Genomic DNA, 21,291 nt, shown 5'->3' on the forward strand with positions numbered 1-21,291 from the left:
TGTATTTATAGCAGTTTACTGGATGATTTCAGGTGATGCATTAACAAATACATTCTAATAATTTGTACTTGTCTTAAGATGTGCTAAAAAATATAACTACACTGTTAAACTCGTCATTTCAGAAATACTAGTGCTAAGGTCAAAGCAAATGTGGGAATGTTAGCTATATTCTCCTTTTTTTATATTAATAACGTATATGCAGGCCTTACTTTCTGTGCAACATAACAAAAATCAGAAACTTAAAAAAACCACATGCAAGTGCTAAATATTCAGATACACTATTCTAGAGAAAATACAATTTATTTATGTGCATTAAAGTGGGCATTTTAAGGATTTTGCAGGGTAGCTAAATTGTTGTCTAACACCATAAAAATCATTAAACAATATTTAAAACTCATAAAAGCATAGTGGAATGAGAACACAATTTAATAAATCAAATGGGTAATGGAATGGGAATATCACTAGATATGCAGAGTTCTAATGAGAAATGTCAATCAAAGTCTATTCATGGTTTACTTGGAGGTTGGGACAAAAGTGGCAAAGGCAAAAAGCAGAGGGTTATGACGTTTATTATAATTCTTTCTAAAGTATGATATATTTGACCAATTATAAGTATTTTAAGTGAAAAGCATTTTAAAAAATATCAAAATTCCCAGCCAGCATCTGGCACAAAAAATAAAATGGCTACCATATACCTTAGGTTGTAACACTTTTTAAATTTTGTTCCAGGTTCAGCGATGGAGGTGGGTCTTTTTTTAAATTAACTTATCTAAAAATTAGATTTCTTTTACCCATAATGGCTTTGCCTTCTAAAATGTCAACAGATGTTTTTTACTGAAATCCAATGACTCTTCTGATGGTTGTTCCCACAGCAATTTTCCTTAACGGCTAGGATGAATGAACAAAATCTAACAGTGCTAACAGAGTTCATCCTAATGGGACTCACAGACCGTCCTGAGCTGCAGGCTCCCTTCTTCGGGCTCTTCCTCATCATCTACACAGTCTCAGTGGTGGGCAACCTGGGCGTGATCATCCTCACCAAGGTGGACTCCAGGCTTCAAACACCCATGTACTTCTTCCTCAGACACCTGGCTTTCATTGATCTTGGTTATTCAACAGCTGTGGGACCCAAAATGTTAGTAAATTTTGTAGCTAACCAAAATACAATCCCCTATAACTGGTGTGCTACACAGCTGGCTTTCTTCCTCTTGTTCATCATCAGTGAATTTTTCATTCTGTCGGCAATGGCCTATGACCGCTATGTGGCCATCTGTAACCCTCTGCTCTACATGATTGTTATGTCACAGAGGGTGTGCTGGGTGTTGGTAGCAGTCCCTTATGTCTACAGTGCTTTTCTCTCTGTGATAATCACCAAAAAGATGTTTATGTCATCCTTCTGTGGCCATAATGTCATTAGACATTTTTACTGTGACAGTCTTCCCTTATTAAATTTGCTGTGCTCAAGTTCACGTGACATTGAGTTGATCATACTGATCTTTTCAGCATTCAATTTGGTTTCCTCCCTTGTGATAGTGCTTGTGTCCTACATCCTCATCCTTATGGCCATCCTCAGGATGAATTCTGCAGAGGGCAGGCACAAGACCTTCTCCACCTGTGGATCCCACCTGACAGTGGTCCTTGTATTATACACTACTCTAGTCTTCATGTATTTGCAACCCCAAACCAATCATTCCTTTGATACTGATAAAATTGCCTCTGTATTTTACACTTTGATTATCCCCATGCTGAATCCCATGATCTACAGCTTGAGGAACAAAGAGGTAAAAGGTGCCCTGCATAGAATATGGAAAAATTGGCACAAACTGTCTATGTAGATTTCAATATAGACTGTGTATACAATAAATTAGGTTATAGACTACAGTTTAGTTTATGTCACAGGGCTTAGAAAGCAATAATGTGTAAAAGTCATAGAAAACTAGAAATGTTTTCCCTGTTTTCAACTTATAGGTGTTTCAATAGTGACCATCCTTCTGTTATCAACTTTGGTTTCAGTTCAAGAGACTGATATCCAGACCACTGTTCTCACATTGCCAAGTACTTGGGTGACAATTGAAGACAAGTTTTGTTTTGTTTAAAATGCATCTCCCCTTAGATATTCTTTATTTAAAAGGTGTTTTGTGTCTTTCATTTAATATTAAATAAACATGCCTATCCCACTGGCATATGACATAGATAAGATGGCATTTATTGTTCTTTGTGGGTAGAATATACACATCAATGAATAATCAACAATATCTGCCTTAATGATACTTTAACTTTATCCCCTCATGGTGTTGGCATCTCAGATTCTGTTATATACCTACATATACTTGGGAAAACAGAAGTAGAAGTGTGATTATTTTCAGAAGGTATAATTGTGTACATTAAAAATTCAAAACTACTCTTCACGCTGAAACATTAAAATAATAAGTGAATTTTATAAGATTGGTGCATGTAAGTTCAGCATATGAAGGATGAGGGTTTTTTCCCCTATACGCTTGCAAAAAACAGGTAAAAATATAATTTTGAACCATCTTTTATGCTGGAAATAACAACTCTATAATACCTAGGGAAATTGTAATGAAGGATTTGCATGATTTTCTTGCTAGAAACTTTAAAAACATTGTTGAATTATTGAGGAAGACATAAATGTGGCATATGCCATACAAATGCTTTGGCAAAGGATCCAGAATATCTTAGAAGAAGAAAGAATACATACATATTCTAAAACAGATATCAATTCTTTTAATAAAGCTAGATTTTTAAAAAAATTATTTCTAAAACTATTTTAATTTTTTATAATGAATTCTCCCTTCTTTTCTTCCTTCCTTCTTTGTTTTTTCTTCTTTTAGAAAGATGGAAGCTGATTGTAAAATTTATTAGGAAAGACAAAATGCCAAAAAGTTAAAGACAGTCTTGGAGAAAGAGAACAAATTTGTAGGAGTTACACCACTAGATTTCATGACCTATTACAAAGCTATAGTATTTAAGAAAACATTGGCATAGACACTGTCAAGATAGTATGGAGGTTCCACTGAAAATTAGAAATAGGAATACCATATGATCCAGTAATTTCGCTATTGGGTATTTACCCAAAGAAGACAAAACAGGACTTCAGAAATATATATGCACCCTTATGTTCATTGCAACATTATTTACAGTAGCTGAGATATAGAAGCAGCCCAAGTAGCCCTTGATAGATGAATGTATATATTACCTGGCCATAAAAAAAGAATGAACTCTTGCCATTCGTGACAACATGGATGGGCATAGAGGGAATCATGGAAAGTGAAACCAATCAGGCAGAGAATTACAAATACTATATGAATTCACTTATATATGGAATATAGGAAACAAAACAATCAAGCAAACAAACAAAAAGCAGAAACAGACCCATAAATACTGAGAACAAATTGATGGTTGCCGGAGGGGAAGGGATACAGGGATGGGAAAAATGGGTGAGGGGGAGTGGAAGATACAGACTTCCAGTTATGGAATGAATAAGTTATGGGAATAAAAGGTACAGCATAGGAAATACAGCTGATCATATTGTAATAACATTATATGGTGGCAGGTGGCAGCTACACTTGCGCTGAGCGTAACATAACGTATAAACATGTTGATTCACTATGTTGCACATATGAAACTAACGTAACATTGTGTGTCAGTTGCACTTCAAAAACAAAAGAAAACATTTTCCAGAATCAGACTAATTGATCAATGGAATAGAATGGTGGCTTCAGAAACAGATCCACACATATATTTTCACCTAGCATATGATAGAGGCATCACTATTTTCCAAAAGAGAAAGAATGATCTTTTCAATAAATATTATTAAGTAATTTATATATTATTTGAAAAACAAAATCTGGACACATACCCATGACCTATACAGACTCAATTCTACTTGGATTAAAGATTAAATGTGAAATGCAACAACAGTTGAATGGAGATCATAGTGGGACATCTTTGTGATATAGAAATATGTACAACATTTTAAACAGAACACACAAAACAATAGCTATCTAAGATTTGAAATGATTAATTGAACTTTACATGGAAATTCTGTTCATCAAAATTAATAGTGTGAAAAGGAAACTCTCATAGTGGGAGAGGATACTTTAATCAGACCTACAGAATCAGAGAAGAGTTGACAAGGGACTCATGTGCAAAATATAAAAGTAACTCATGCAAATCCATAAATAGTTGACATGAAACACAATACAAAGGTGATAAAAGATATTAACAACCTTGAGGAACAAAGATATAAAATAGGCAGGACTAAACACTTCTCAATTGATTATACTATGTGGTTTCTATGAATAGGCTATCAACATTAAGCATTGTTGTGTTCTTTGGGAGGGAAAAGTAAAGATAGATGAGATCAACATATATTTAGAGACTGACCTCTATGTATCAGTCGTATTTCTAAGTGAACTTACAGAAAGAGACATTTGGGTTATAATATACAATAATTTAATTACCTGCAGAATTATAGCATTTTGTTGAGTTACATTCATGTATAGTTAACCAGTAATGACTTGCATATAAATAACACAATGTAGAGAAGATTTACATGTGGCAAAACAGATAATGAGATAGGATCAGGCCAGGACTAATAGAAAGATGAAAGGGTATAAAAGGAGATTCAATTTTATAAGAAAAGACATTTTATGGCAAAAGTCAGTTAAAAACTGGCTATTCTATGTGAAATCAATTGTATTCCTATGTAATATTTATTATGAAAAAATATGTTTTAATTTAGGAAAACACATAATTACATTGTTAATATTTTCAGAGCATTTAAATTAGAAGAATCCCCATAGTTAATTTTTTTTTTTTTTTTACAGTTAGGTAATTTGCAAATAAATACAAACTAATGTGAGTACACCAAATTTAAAACTTTCTAAAATAAAGGATGTTGTTGGGGTTAATGTAGAGCATGAAATCATCCATAATACCTGGCTTGCTAAAATGTTACAACGATGATGCTGGGGGCTATGGAAGGTTTTGGAGGAGGGCATAGGTCTTTGGAATGCCAAGGCCTGTATGACCACGCTGAGGTAGGAATGGCACAGGGAATTGCCTTCCCTGATGCTTTCTTAGCCCAAACAGCCATCCCGTGATCTAAAAATGTATGCACTGTCTCCTAGGCTGTGTTTAGCAGAGCTCCTAGAACACACTGATTAGCATATTGTGTAGTTCCTATAATCAGACCCTCCTAGTTCCAGTAAGACCCCTTGTCACACGTCACTTGTTTGAGAAAGAGAGTAATAAAGATTTGCGATTATCCTGAAGCACCCAATAAAGGCAGGAAAGAAGAAGAGCAAAGTGTCTTTCTCTCTGAGAGTTGACTCCCTTGCCTTTCTCCTCTCTTTCACAGCAAAGTCTGGAGTAATCTTTCATCCATCAGTACAGGGATTGCTGGCCATTCCCAGCAGGTTGTTATAAGCAAATTGAAAAGGCGATTATTTTATTGCATATAATAGACAAAATTTATTATTGAGAATACATATAAATTAAATTACATATACATGTACAATTTTAAAACCACACAATTAGTGATAGTATGTATAATTCATGTATGCAAAAATATAGCAATAAATACATTTTATTTTTTAAAAAAGACAGTATGGATGAACCTTGAAGACATTATACTAGATGAAATAAGCTGGTCACAGAGGGCCGAATACTGCATGATGTCTTCTGTTTGATGTATAAAAAAATCATCAAACATGTAGAATCAGAGAGTAGAATGGTGGTTTTCAGCGACTAGGAGAAGAGGGAAATAGTTGGTAAGCAATAGGTATAAATCTTCACTTATGAGGTGCCTGAGTGGCTCAGTGGGTTAAGCATCTGCCTTTACTTCAGGTCATGATCTAGGGGTCCTGCCTGAGATCAAGTCCCACATCCTGTCAGGCTCCCTGCTCAGTGGGGAGTCTGCTTCTCCCTCTTCCTTTGTGCTTCCCCTGATCTCTCTCTCAAATAAATAAAAACATAAAAAAAAAATCTCACTTCTGCAAGAGGATTAAGTTCTAGAGATTTATTGTCATAAAACATTGTGTCTATAATCATCAGTACTGTATTGTATACTTAAATATTGGTCAAGAGTGTAGATCTCATATTAAGATTTCTTATCACAGTAAAAAATGAATAGAAAGATTTGGAAAAACTGAAAAAGGTTGTATATAGTTAATACCTGTTGCCTCTGGAAGGGGTGGAGGGAATGGGAATGAGGAAAATGGATTAGGACATTTCAGCTTATATGTAATTAAAGTATTACTTTAAAATAAAGAATCATATAAGACAGATCTATTTTTAAGGTGGGGGCTGGAAATAATATGGTATCTGTAATATTATTACCAGCACATATATATGTGTGTGTGTGTATATGTATGTAGACATGTGTGTGTTTCTTACAAGTACTTTGAAAGGTAAAATTTTGTGATTTGGGATAGTCCTGTCCTGTCTTAGAATTTTATATGTTTAACCAAAGTAAGTTTATTTTATAACATATTCACAACTTAAGAAATGAACAATACCTCCCATGCAATAAAGAGAGAGTCCAAATTTTTTTATAATATAAAGCACCAATAAAAATGGAAAGTGTAAAGGTAACACATTTAAAAAAAATTATGACATTGTGGGAACACGAAATAGATGGGAAAGTTAGCAGAACTGCTGAGGGAATAAAGTCCTGTTAACTGAGCAAGGTACAGACTAAATTGGTAACATGACGGACAATCTACTAGACATTACAGAGGAATCAACAATACAAACTTCCTGTGGATACTTGGAATTTGGAAAGGACCTCAAGGATTTCAATTCATTCTCATGAGTAACTTAAGATGTGTAAATATCTTTGTTACTTCCTCTGTATGGTCCACAATTTGTCTGTTACTTTAAAAATGGTAGAGCCTAGAATGTGCCGCACCCGTGTTACATATTAAGAACTCCAAGATGCAAAAAGAACAGTGTGTCTTGGCTCAAAATACTGAATATTCTAGAGAATGATAAGCAAGTTGTCATTGTTTCTTTATCAAAGTTAGAATCACATTAAAGATAGATGGCACAGCTGAAGACAAAACCTTATATATATATATATATACACATATATGTGTATATATATATATATTTAAATATTTTGTTTATTTATTTGACAGAGAAAGACAGCGAGAGAGGGAACACAAGCAGAGGGAGCAGGAGAGGGAGAAGCAGGCCCCCCGCTGAGCAGGGAGCCCAATGAGGGGCTCCATCCCAGGACACTGGGAAAATGACATGAGCCAAAGGCAGATGCTTAATGACTGAGCCACCCAGGTGCCCCCAAAGCTCATATTTTATTTCAGAATTTTAAGATGGATATTATATTCACTCATTCACTTATTCCTCATTCATTGCATCAGTCAGCAAGTCACCAAATATCTTTGGAAAGCCTACTCTTCCCTGGGTATTATTTTAGAAGTTCTAATATGAAGACAAACTATTTAGACAAAACCTTTTTACTTATAAAGCTTACAGACTAGAAAATCCAACAGAAGAAGTAAAATAAAATGTTATCAATATTTAATTATAATACTTATACATGCAAGAAGAAAGATCACAAAATTATACGAAAAATGCATTTGCCATCAAATAATTTTAATTAAAAACCAGCATTGGGACGAGGCAAATGATGGGTGCCTTATAGAAGTCTCCAAAATGATTGAAATTTAGTCTTCTTACAACCATGCACAATTTGAGTGATTTTTATGCCAAATACACCAGGGTTTGTTCTTGACCAGAATGGAGGCTTTGCATGCAATTCTATTCCCAATATTCCCAGGAAAATGGAAGACTGGGGCCAGAATCCTGGGCTTTCTAACTGTTGGATTTTCTCCACCCCAGGGCCAGCAGCCACACTTCTCAACCATTATGGGGACAATTCAAAAGAAACGAACACACAGATGGTGAATCATTGCAGAGCATTGTTACTCAGTAGGACCATCTAAGAACATTCCTAGGCTATCCTCACATTTTCACTCTGTGGGTGCAATTGTTGTGTAGAGACTTGAATAATTGGTCTTTCTTTCCCTGAGGAATCAGAACTTTATCTGGGAATTCCTGTTTTCATGGGTAGGGACTGAACCCATAAACAAGCTGATTTCAGTGTGTGTGTCTTCAGGGACTTCAGACACTTGTAAATCTATTCAGCGTGCCTCCTGCAGAACCTTTGCAGTCGGTCTCAGGTGATCTCTGGTTCAGGTAGGCTCACCCCAATGGTTTACTCAGTACTCATCCTGGATGTGAAGACCATGTATCTAGGGAGCTTTATGGATTCAAATCAGACTCAGGACTGAAATACCTTTTCCGTTCTCTTCTGGGGACTTAAATCTCTGTTCTCTGACGGGTAAGTGGAAGGGACAGGGAAATGACTCACACCACGGTGCCCAGCACCACTGCTGATAACTTAGAGTGTGAGCGTTTCTACAGAATAATGAAAATTTTATTTCACCTTAGGAAAAGAGGAACGTTTCTGCTATAGAGTTGGCAGAACTGATGCTTTAGGAGGCCCTCTACACCAGACAGGAAACTTGTTAAGTGATTTGAAATATCAGATTTCTTCTCCAAGAAGACCTACTAAATTGCTAAACATCAAGAAAAAGAAGTTTCTCCCCTCCCTGATTTTCTCATTGCCCAAGGTGACAAACCCTATGATGGAAAGATTCCCTGATGTCAGCTGGCAGGCTTTCCGATGCAGGTGCACACTGACAGCTCATGTCAAAATGCAGTTTGTCTCTAACACAACTCTGGTTTAAATAAGTTTAAGACAAATTGTACAGTAAGAGACCAATAGAATATCTCTTGAAATCATTTCAGTAGCTATTTAAAACATTTGCAGTATGATTTCTCAGCCAAATTGTAGTATAAATGATCAAAATTGGGAACATTTTTAAAGTTCTTTTCCTGACATGTTAGTATTTTGTTAGGCTTACAAAATATTTCTTTTCAAAAACAAACTTGAAAAAATATATGTAAAAACCTAACATAACTTCATCAGAAACAAATCAAAAACCCTTCTGAAGAAACAAAAGAAAAATACTTTATTTCAATGATATATACTTACCAAAAAACAAAAAACAATCCTACCTTTGACATTAGTAATATGTCTTTAGAGAAAGGAATTAATAACAGGTAATTATATATACAAATATATCTCCTTAAATGCTAATTGCATAAGTTCATATACAGAATCCAAGATTACAGTTGTTGGTGTGCTTTTTTGTTTGTTTGTTTTTGTTTTGTTTTGTTTCGTTTTTTGCTTTGCTAAATTAAGGATACAGTTATTGAGTGTATTATATCTCAGAGTAAAACATGCACTGAGCTGCTCTACATGAAGCAAACAAACAGGAAATGTTTTGTTTACAGTGAGTGTCGCCACTGTGTTTTCCACCAGAAGCTTATCTGTGCATTTCTTTTCAGATGTGGTGGTAGGTGAAAAGAGCTATGAGATATCTAACACAACACAGTTGTATAACCTGACTAGACATACTCAATGTACGTATTAAAATATCTTTCATTAAACAAACATCACAGATTTAAGAAAGAATTAGGTTGCAGGAGAACACAACCTGATTTCTTTGTTAAATATATAGCTAGAAATCACATGTCTCAGTTGCCTAGATACGCAAAATTATAATTCACTTACTATTCCTATTTCAACTACAAAACTCTTCAATGAGGTAGAATGAGTTACTGAGACACAAAAAGGAAGCCACATTAGAAAATCATTTAAAACATGCTAATAACAAGAACTGCTGGTACTACTTATTTTGCATTCATTGTTAACAGACTCTGTGCTAACCCATGTTTGCGTAGTATCACATTACATTCACATACCACAAGAATGTAAATACTTGATAAAAATCACACAGCTAGTAATTGGTGGCCTAACATCCAGCCAACCAAGTGACCAAACAAACAAGCAAACAAACACATAAAGCAAAGCAATCATACCATTCACCAATATCCTATATAGATTCTTTGCATGACCTAGGCTCATTGAGCCTCAACTGTCCAATAATTACTGTCCAAGAAATAATTACATCCATCTTCTAGAGCACTCTTGCAGAATAATGAGATCATTATTTTGAAATGGCTAGCATAGTTCTGGGCCCAGAATACAGTATATATTGAATAATGTCAGCACTCTTCTCCATATATTTCTCTGCACGAGGAAAACAAAGTGATCAAACCTGAGCAAATCAAACCTACAAGTAACATTTTTTAAAACATCAAAACAGGCGTTAAACAATTTAAAAGGATGAAGTACAAACTGGGAAAGACAGAAAGGAAAGAAGAAAGAAAGAAAGAAAGAAAGAAAGAAAGAAAGAAAGAAAGAAAGAAAGAAAGAAAGAAAGAAAGAAGAAAGGAAGGAAGGAAGAAAGGAGGGAAGAAGGAGGGAAGGAAGGCAGGAAGGAAGGAAGGAAAGGAGGGAGGGAGGGAGGAAGAAAGGGCTGCCAGAAAACCACGATAAACCAGCATCTGAGCAAGTAGACAGTGGAGAGATAGAAAGGACTAGTTTATTTGGCAGAAGAAAGGAAATGTGATTAAGTAAAAAAAAAAAAAAAAAATCAGTTTCTGAATGACACTAAGAAAGAAGACTACTGAAGTGTAGTCGGTTGGTGGGCAGCTGAAGCAGTATTGGTATAATTAAACAGGAAGTGATAGTAGAAAGTGATAAGGAAAACCCACCATACACAAAGTATTTCCTGCAGAAAATTAAATTCCCAAGGCTGATGAAAAGGAATAGGCCAAAGAAAAAGCCAGTGGCAGCTAAGGAAAAAATACCTGAAAGTCCCTGGAAGTCACCCTGGCTCAACAACTTCTTACACATCGCTATCTTTTATCATTGGAAACATACACAGAGATGTGTGTATATGTAAATACATATTCATGCAATATTATAATTAATATGTTTAAAATATACATATAAATAGTAATACATACAATATAGTAGATTAACATATATTCAATGAATAAACATTTTATCCAACACAAGTGAAAATAAATAGCTTGGCACAGCAGTTCTAACAATCTGAAAATGGTAGCTACAAAGATCATATTTCTGAATTTTTTAGAAGACTGGGAGAAATACAAATAAAGTATGACACTTTTAATTATGAACAAAAATAATCCCGTTTAAATAAAACAGTCTACAGTCTTACATCTGCCAGAAAAATCAACCTAACCATCTATTACTCTCCTTCCATTTTCCCCATTAAAAGATAAAAACAACAAAATAAATGGCCTCAGGAAATCTCACCCAGGTGATTGAGTTCATTCTCATGGGAGTCTCAGATCGCCCAGACCTCCGGATTCCACTCTTCTTTGTTTTCCTGCTGATCTATGGGCTGACCATGGCAGGGAACCTGGGCATCATCACCCTCACCAGTGCTGACTCTCAGCTTCAAACACCCATGTACTTCTTCCTCAGGCACTTGGCTATCATCAATCTTGGAGACTCTACTGTCATTGCCCCCAAAATGCTGGTAAACTTCTTGGTTTCAAAGAAAACCATATCCTACTATGGATGTGCAGCACAACTGGGTGGGTTCTTAGTATTCATTGTGGCTGAGACTTTCATGCTGGGTGTAATGGCCTATGACCGCTACGTGGCTATTTGCAACCCCCTGCTCTACATGGTGGTGGTCTCTTCACGGGTCTGCATACTGCTGGTGTCCCTCACGTACCTCTACAGTCTGACCACAGCACTGACTGTCTCCTCCTGTGTGTTCTCCATGTCATACTGCTCTTCCAATGTAATCAATCATTTTTACTGTGATACTGTCCCTTTGTTGGCATTGTCCTGCTCTGATACCTACATTCCAGAAACAATAGTGTTCACCTCTGCAGGGACCAATTTGTTTTTCTCTATGATTATTGTTCTAACATCCTACCTCCACATTGTCCTTGCCATTTTGAGGATAAGCTCCTCAGAGGGCCGACGAAAAGCCTTTTCCACCTGTGCCTCTCACATGATGGCTGTCACTGTGTTCTACGGGACCCTTTTCTTCATGTATTTGCAACCAAGGTCCAACCACTCATTAGGTACTGATAAAATGGCCTCTGTCTTCTACACCCTGGTGATACCAATGCTGAATCCCCTCATTTACAGCCTAAGGAACAAGGATGTGAAGGATGCATTCAAGAGATTCCTAAGTAACCCTTGTCAGTCTTTCAAATTAATGTAAATTTAAAACTACAATTGTCTTCATAAAAGAGTTTTCATTTGCTCCTGAAAAGCTAATCTCTGTTAAATGCAGAGGCAATAAAAGTTAAAAATTCAATGGATTTCGGGGGGCCTGGGTAGCGCAGTCGTTAAAGCGTCTGCCTTAGGCTCAGGGCGTGATCCCGGCGTTCCGGGATCAAGTCCCACATCGGGCTCCTCCGCTGGGAGCCTGCTTCTTCCTCTCTCACTCCCCTGCTGTGTTCCCTCTCTCACTGGCTGTCTCTCTGTCACATAAATAAATAAAATTAAAAAAAAAAAAAGACCTTTAAAAAATAAAAATAAAAAAAAATAAAAAAAAATTCAATGGATTTCAATGGGAAGATCTTAACCCTTTCTATTCCAACCTCAAATATGCAACTTTCCCTAATACAAAGAAGTATAGTTGACCAAAGAAAGTATACTTATTTATGTAGTAAACAATACTTTCAAAATAAATACATTTTAAAGTGCAACACAACTTGTTACTGGGTTTTTGTAATTGCTGGCTAAGGAAGAGGAAGTCTGAGAGCTGAAAAAGGTATGAGAGAAACATTTTTTGGGAATATGGTTGAGTCAGGTCATCTTACCACAAATCTGTTTTGTTCGACTAATAAAAGTTTTATTTTACTTTTTGCTGCATTGTATCTTTCAATTTCTTAACCATTTAGAGTCCTTTTTTACCTGGTACATAACACATACTTATATCATAGAAATGTTCAGGAGAAAATAAAAACTAAACCAAAAAATGCTTAGATATACATGGAAATAGGTCATGTGGCAAAACAGAAGAAAATGTATGAAAGGGGATTCCATTGTTTCATTCCACTCACGTCTGCACGTGCACAAAGCAAATGTTGATATTTATCCCAATATGATGCAAAATTAATTTTCTCCAGTCCTCTTTTCCTCCTTAACATTGTGTGGAGTTAATCATCTGTGGTGTAACATTTAACAGCAGCAAACATCACTTCTTTTAACATTTTTGTTTAGTGTTTCAGAATAAAGTATTAATAAATTAAAGAAAAAATTCATTGTTCTTAAAATGACACCAAGTCTCAAAGGCACTATGGCCAATAAATAAATAAGTGTCAATTGTCATTCTGTGCTCTATTTCTGTCTGCGCATGCAAAATGCTTCTAACATACAATGTCATAAGGGAGATGGGGCACGCCACACTAGGTAAGGCAATGACTAGAAATAAATTAGATTTATGACATTTTCAGGGAAGTCAGAAACAAGCCAAACACAGGAACTGTGACACTAGGTTTAATAAGCTAATTCCTAACTTTAGTTTTAAATAAGTGGAATAGCTGGCTGAAAACAGAAGAGTTACACTGTTTGGTGGCTATCCCTGGTCTCCACAGACAAAATTGGCCATAACCTGAGAGCATTAGCCTTTAACATTTTTAAGTTTTATTCTTTATAAATATACAAAAGTATATAATATAGATAATTTATTTTCTGTTTGCCCATTTGTCTAACGTTTCTATGGATGTATTGGTCTACAACAGCCTACATACTCACAACTGGGGAAGTACATTCCCAACAGAAAGCCTTTGTCTGAGTCTAGTTTGGTGAACAGAATTGGAGCAACAGGGCTAAACTCACACTTGCACGTTTACCAATCCTGTGTATTTTATTAAATGAACTAAAGTCAAGAATGAAAGCTGTGGTGCTGTATACTTATTAACTTGATTTACATATATGTGTTTTCTAAACATAATCACGTTGCCATTTGTGTTAGTTTCCTAGTGCTACTGTAACATATCACCACTGAGTCAGAGGCTTGAAACAACAGAAGCTTATTACCCCACAGTTCTGGAGGTCAGAAGCTCAAAATGAGTCTCCCTGGGCTACAATCGAGATGTCCGCAGGCTGCGTTCCTTCCTGGACGGCCATGGAAGAGTCTGTTTCTTTTCCTCTTCCGGCTTCTAGAGGCAGCCCTCATCCCTTGCTTGGCAACCCCTTCCAAGCAGTGATTCCATCACTCTGACCTCTGCTTGCACTGCCACATCTCCTTCTGACTCGGACTCTCCTGCCTCCCTCTCTTTCCTGGGATTACATCGGTCCCACCCACATAGTCCAGGATAGCCTCCCCTTCTGGAGGTCCTTCACTTAATCCCATCAGCAAATCTCTTTCTGTGGAGGACAGCATGTTCACGACTCTGGGCCTCTTTGGCAGGGTAGGGGACCCATTTTCTGCCTCAGATATTTATATCCATATTGGCATATTTTGTGCAACTGGGCAATCTAAAGTCTTGCATGTCTCATTCACTCATTGGGATAGTGTCAAAAAAGCTTACACTAGTTATACTTTCCACATTTGCTACAAATTTTTTCCTAAACAATCCACACACAAAGCCCCTTTGAAGGATTAGTAGAAAGTATTTGGTTCAAAGGTTCCAAAGTGTATGCACACATATACACATGGACTCGCATATCCCTTGTACACAATTAGGAATTGTAAGGCTTCCAATGAAGATTTCCTTGTCCCTTAATGTTGGGGTTAGTGTAGAGCATGAAATCATCCATACTTCCTGGCTTGCTAAAATGTAACAGGGAGGCCGCTGGGGGCAATGAAAGGTTTCAGAGACGGGCGTAGGCCTTTGGAATGCTGAGGCTTGGGTGACCACTCTGCCATAGGAATGCCGCAGGGACTTACCTTCCCTGATGCTTTCTTAGCCCAAACAACTGCGTGTGGTCTAAGAGATGTTTGCATTGTCCCCTAGGCTGTGTTTAGCAGAACTCGAACAAGCTGATCAGCACATTGTATCCTTCCCGCCATCAGACTCTTCTATTTTCTGTAAGACCCCTTGCCACATATCACTTGCTTGAGAAACAGAATAACAAACATTCATGATTATCCTGAAACACAAATAAAGGTGAGAGCAGAGAAGAGCAAAGGGTCTTCGTCTCTGAGCGTTGACCCCCTTGCCTTCTCCTCTCTTTCACAGCAAAGTCTGGAGTCATCTTTCATCCATCCTACAGGGACAGCTGGCCATTCCCCACACCTTATGGTCTATATAACTTTGGTTTGAGCTGACAATGCCGTCTCCCTGCAAGCCCATAAGCCTTCACCAGATGTCTAGAGTCCCTAGGTCACATCTATCATCTCTGCTTTCCAGATGGCTATTTCTGCAAGTCACCTCCATGGAAATGAAAAAGTTCTTTCAAAGGAACCATTCAAAAAAGAAGTAGAAATCACTGCAGATATGGAGACAGGAGATAAGATAGAGGTTTCTATGATACGCCAGGTCTCTTTATGCTTAGAGAAACTTAACTACTACACCACAAAATAATTCTCCACCATACTTCTTAAATCCTCTATGTAATTGGGTCTTGACCTAATACTGGTGTCTTTCTCTTACTCATTCTCTCTGTCCCTCCTTACTTTTCTCTCTGCATCCCAGTTAAGTGCTACAGAATTTTTTCCCTTTTATTAAACAGAACAATTATTTATAAAGCCCAAGACCATTCCATAAATAATGCCACAAGTTGTCACCCTATATTTTATGCACCTGTCCAGAATCAGTTTTGACTCTTTCAATACATAAAGGTACTTTTATAAAGCACAACCATTGTCCAGGTTGGAGAAATTTTGTTAACAAAAAAGTTGTTGTCAAGCTCTGATAACAAACTCTTACCTCATCTCACAAAATGTACATGACCTTGGGTTAACTAAAATCTAAATATCAAAACATCTACTTCTTAACACCAAGTCGCAAATACAATTTGAGCTATAGGTGTCAGAAGAAGTAAGTAACGATTAAAAAAAAACAAACTAAAATTCATATTTCAAAAAACTAATAGATTACTGAATGATGAAGATTAATGTTTACCCAATCACAAAGTAAGTAATTTAAGACATGGACTCAGACTATATGATATCAATTTAAAATCCTTATGAAATATTTAAGTAAAAAACTTCCATGTTAAGATATGGTTGCTTAAAATATTGCCTTGAGATCGATGGATAGTCAATAAGGGTGCAGACAACACTTAATAGCTGTGGCATCTTCTCTTATATTGTAATCATTTTCTCTTTGCTTCCTCTCTCATAATTTTTCAGCATTTTGTCTGCACTTCATGTTCCAACCATAGGGAACCATAAACTCTGAAACAGAAGGGAGAGTGGGAGGCTCTCGGGACCAGTGCACAGCAGGGATGGAGATTGGTGGTACTCAGGGAGGGGCTGCCCCTCCATAGGGGAGTCAAGCTGCAGCTCAGCCACTTCTCCACACCTGCCAGGAGGATGAGAAGTCAGCTGGCCAGGTGCCCAGGAGGAAAAGCAGGATTTGGAGGTCTCCCTGCCCCCACTTGGCTAGGAGGCATGTGTCAGTGTTTTGTCACTTCAACAACTACTTCATCAACATTATCACTGTCATAGATATTCAAGTAGTAACATTACATTAAAATTAGTCTGTATCTGTCTCTGTTATTATTTCTGAACTTCTTTGTTGACATGGATTATCCTTAGTGCATTTTTCCATTTCAAATCCAGACGAATATTTGGATTTCTTTTAAAAATAATGTGTTAAATCAAGGAAAACAATATTAACTCTATAAAGTTCATCTGATTTAATTATTTGCAGCAAATTTTACCATTCGTTCAAGTGGCACATATTCGTAAGTTGGATGTCGAGGGTATGAAATGCTGTGTACGGATTGCGGAATGTATGTGGATAAAAGAAATCTTGGTATAGATCCATTCTTATGGAAATAAAGTAAATGTGCTAATTTTATCCCAAAACAGGGTCCCAGGAGATTTAATGACATGTTCATACATGTGGGAACCACACACACAAAGTAGTTAATTATGGTGATGCATGTAGAAGTCAGAAGTTAGAGCTAACTAAATGCCTGTTACTATGGCAGCAAACCTATAGTGATTGGGGGTAGAGAGAGATTGCAGCAATTTTTTTAAACAGAGGCCAGCAAAATATTGGCATATAAGTAGAAAATCAATAAAATTCAAAAACATATAGTTGAGTGAGGATCTTGAAGTAAAGGGGCGCCTGGGTGGCACAGCGGTTAAGCGTCTGCCTTCGGCTCAGGGCGTGATCCCGGGGAAATGGGATCGAGCCCCACATCAGACTCCTCCGCTATGAGCCTGCTTCTTCCTCTCCCACTTCCCCTGCTTGTTTCCCTCTCTCGCTGGCTGTCTCTATCTCTGTCGAATAATAAAATCAAATCTTTAAAAAAAAAAAAAAGAATCTTGAAGTAAAATACGTTATATAACAACACGTGTGTGCACCTTAAAATATACATTATATTCACTTTTTTAAAGCTGCAATTCTTTTTAAGAACATTTATCAACTTTGGTGGAGGAGGTAACTGTAGGGAAAGGAAACTGAAATAGCAGTGAATTTGGATGAGCAGGCAAATGGGATGCCGTGTTAGAGTTCATTAACTCACTTTAGTCCCTCAAGGAAGGAGAAGAAGAAGAAGAAGAAGGTTACACACGTATTATTAATTTTTATTCCGTCTGAACTTTTTTTGCAGTTAATGAAAATGTTTACTTGAAAATAACTGGTTTTCTTGAGGGTATATTTTTGCAGTTAATGAAAATATTCCTAAATTTTTAATGCACTATAGGTCACGTGCAAATAGTTTTTTTGTCTTAATCCTCAGATATAAAACATGGAAGAGACCGTTGTGGAAAATGCTGAAATTTTATGTAATTTATAGATGATTATACTGTATAACAGAGAAATGATCTATTTAAATCCAGATTTTGAGTGAATGCAACAAAAATAACTAAAGAAAGCAGTTGACTTGTATATATAAAAAAACATTTCCTCAACAGGGGAATCAAAGTTACTCTGAATAATTAGCAAAGACCAGTGGCATCATTTTCTGTTCTCAGATGCTTTGGGAATAACCATTCAAGCTCCCAGGGGATTGTCTCAAAGGGAGGAGATGCTCATAAATTCTTCTGACAGCAGTCAGTCTAGTAATCACACAGGAGAGCAAGAGGCAGTCTTCATTTAAGGTGAATAGATGGCACTGATTATATTTATTACTAGATTAGCTGCAGTGATGATTTTTGACACCTGTCTTCCAATTAAATGACAGTTAAGACTATAGTCACCAAAGCCAGACTCAGTACATTACATCATGCATATTAATCATCTCTTTTCATAACTAGGTTTTCTGGAGTAATGATATATGTTTACCACTATGAGTATGTTCCTTGAAGGTGGTAAGGGTCCTCATTTCTATTGTTGTCATTTCTACATTTATATTGAGATTCTAGACAATAAACATGGTGAAGGGGGAGTAAGCATTTTGGTAAACTCAATTTAGAATCGTCCTCTCTCCTTCCTTTCCCTCTCTGTCTTTCTCCCTTTTTTTAATGGAGTGCAATGTTCTCGATTTGACCAACCCATTTACCTCAGTGGAGGTTATTTACAAAATGTTATAGAACATTGAGTTGAGATCGAGTGTTTGCATTTGCACAAGAGGACATCGTGGGGCACCATGTCCATCCCTCAGGTCCTGGTACAGCTCTGGAATTTCTCCTTCCATCTGAAAAGTGTCAGGTTTGACGCTCAATTTCCTTGTTTCTTTCTAGGCAGTGCTTGGGTAGCACTGGTGAGAGGAGGACCACATAAATATTCACTCAATTGAGTTTCAGAAGAACTCCAGGTATTTGTAAAATCACAGTAAAATGGATGTTGGGATGAAGAGGTTTGCCAAACTGTACAAACTGCCATGGAATAGTCCTTTCTTTGGATATAATTTTTGTAGTTTAAGGCATTAGACTTTGTCATTTGTTTGGTTGCTGCTAATGAATGTTTGTTATTGCTTTGCTGTAAACATTTTGTTAATTCAAATAGATTTTTGGGTAGAGCAAATTCTATGAAGTAGTTTTATCTGTTAAATTAATATTGAATTTCTATTCCATTTTTTGGAAATTTCTGTTCATTTAAGAGCATCCAGAGGTTCTAGTTTTTATGGTTAAAACAGTTTAATATTTTGTTATGATATCAAGTCCTTCATTACTCTATGGTTGAGTTTTATATGTGAACTAAACATCCAATTTCATCACCCTCTATAGTGATAATCTCTTTCCCCAGCTCCACTGAATTGACCATTTTTGCATGCCTGTCTTAACATGCCACTTCTGTCATACACCACAGCTCTATACATTCATGGGTCTTTTCCTGAGGTCTCTGTTCTGTTCCATTGATGTAAGTCTTCCATATCGTCTCAATAATTACAGCTTTCTACATCTTATTATCTGGTAGCATTGGTCTTTTCAAAAGTGTCTATGTAATTTTTTATAATTTGCATTTTTTTCTTTTCTTTTTTTAAAAATATTTTACTTAAATTCAATTGATGAACATATGGTATATTATTAGTTTCAGAGGTAGAGTTTAGTGGTCCATCAGTTGCATGTAATACCCAGTGCTCATTATATCACATGCCCCCCTTAATGTCCATCACCCAGTGACACCATCCCCTCACCCACCTCCATTCCAGCAACCCACAGTTTGTTTCCTATATATAGTTAGAAGTCTCCTAACTATAATTTGCATTTTTAAAATACATTTTTAATCAGTGTGAATTTCTACACATTCCCTTAATGAGATTTTGACTATAAAAGTATTGTGCAATTAAGACTAATTTGAACAAATTGACATTTTTATAACACTAAATAGTGGTATCTGGGAACACAATATTTCTACCAATTTGTTAAGGACTTCTATAAAATTTCCCAAAAAAGTTTTGACTTTACACTTTTTGAAAGTAGGTACAGTGTAGTTTTTATTAGATATTCTACTATCATGTCATTTCCCTTTTATTCTTAATGTTTATAGCTATTGTCCTTTCTAAATGGTATTAATTTTTCATCTGTTCAAATGCTCATTTTTTTCTAATTCACTGTGATAATATGAATTCTAATTATAGATTTTCCAAAATTAAACCATCCAGATAAACAAGTGATCAACACAGCTTAGACAACTGTCCTGTAATTCTCATACTCTTTTAAATTTGATGTCAATGAGATATTAATATTGTTTATGGGATACATATATATATGAAAAATATATATATATATGAAATTATAAGCCTGAATATATTGTGGATCTGTTTTATTATTATAACCTTTTTATTTTAATTTTTTTAAAATTTATTTATTTATTTATTTATTTATTTATTTATTTATTTGACAGAGAGCTAGGGAGAGAGCACAAGTAGGCAGAGCAGCAGGCAGAGGGAGATGGAGAAGCAACTCTGCTAAGCAGGGATCCTGACGTGGGGCTTGATCCCAGGACCTGAGGCTGAGCCACCCAGGCTTATATCCTTCTTTTTTAAATCATGATTTTCTCTTCTAAGGAGGAGTTGCAGTGGGGTTCACATTTTTTTACTCTGGAATAGTTAGTAAAATATATGGATGATTTTTTTTTAAGATTTTATTTATTTATTTGTCAGAAAGAGAACACAAGCAGGGGAAACAGTAGGCAGGCAGAGGGAGAAGCAAGCTCCCCACTGAGCAAGGATCTTGATGTGGGACTTGATTCCAGGACCCTGGGATTATGACTTGAGCGAAAGGCAGCTGCTTGACCAACTGAGCCACCCAGACAGCCCTGATTTTTATTTTCTATGAAAGTTTGGAAGCACCTGCCTTTAAAAAAAAATCTGAAGGAGAAAGGATTAGAAAAGTAGAGGTCAATGAGGGGCAAACCTTAAATAAAATGTGTTAACACAAAACATTTATGTAGACTTGATGGAATATGATACTAAGGTGTAAGAATAGTAATCAAAGTAAAGTATAGTAAATGTACTCCGTTTCTCTCCATGCCATATCCAGTTGGTTTTATTTAGATCAAATAATCATTTGTCTTGGTCCATGTCATTTAAACAAATAAAATGTTCTTATAATGAATCATGCCATATCTCTTTCCCCTTGTTCTCTATTACTCTGTCTTTCATTTATGTACACCATGCAATATAATTTGCCAGCATCTAAGACATTTGAGATAGGATCCCCTACTTTACACTGATATTTTTTTTTTGGTTAAATAAATGTATTTATA

The 21,291-nt window shown here is 36.2% G+C and overlaps 2 protein-coding genes across 2 annotated transcripts; both read left to right on the forward strand.

Moving 5' to 3' along the window:
* The first annotated feature begins 893 nt into the window (after positions 1-893).
* LOC113249434 (olfactory receptor 8K3-like) lies at positions 894-1,835 on the forward strand. Its single transcript, XM_026490941.3, has one exon. It carries the CDS (start codon positions 894-896, stop codon positions 1,833-1,835), a length of 942 nt encoding a protein of 313 aa, XP_026346726.3.
* A 9,447-nt stretch (positions 1,836-11,282) lies between these two features.
* LOC125282280 (olfactory receptor 8J2-like) lies at positions 11,283-12,230 on the forward strand. Its single transcript, XM_048216627.2, has one exon. The coding sequence runs from the start codon at positions 11,283-11,285 to the stop codon at positions 12,228-12,230; it is 948 nt and encodes a 315-aa protein (XP_048072584.2).
* Positions 12,231-21,291: the final 9,061 nt, after the last annotated feature.

This window comes from Ursus arctos, unplaced genomic scaffold, assembly GCF_023065955.2.
Source record: "Ursus arctos isolate Adak ecotype North America unplaced genomic scaffold, UrsArc2.0 scaffold_23, whole genome shotgun sequence".
Lineage (NCBI taxonomy): Eukaryota > Metazoa > Chordata > Mammalia > Carnivora > Ursidae > Ursus > Ursus arctos.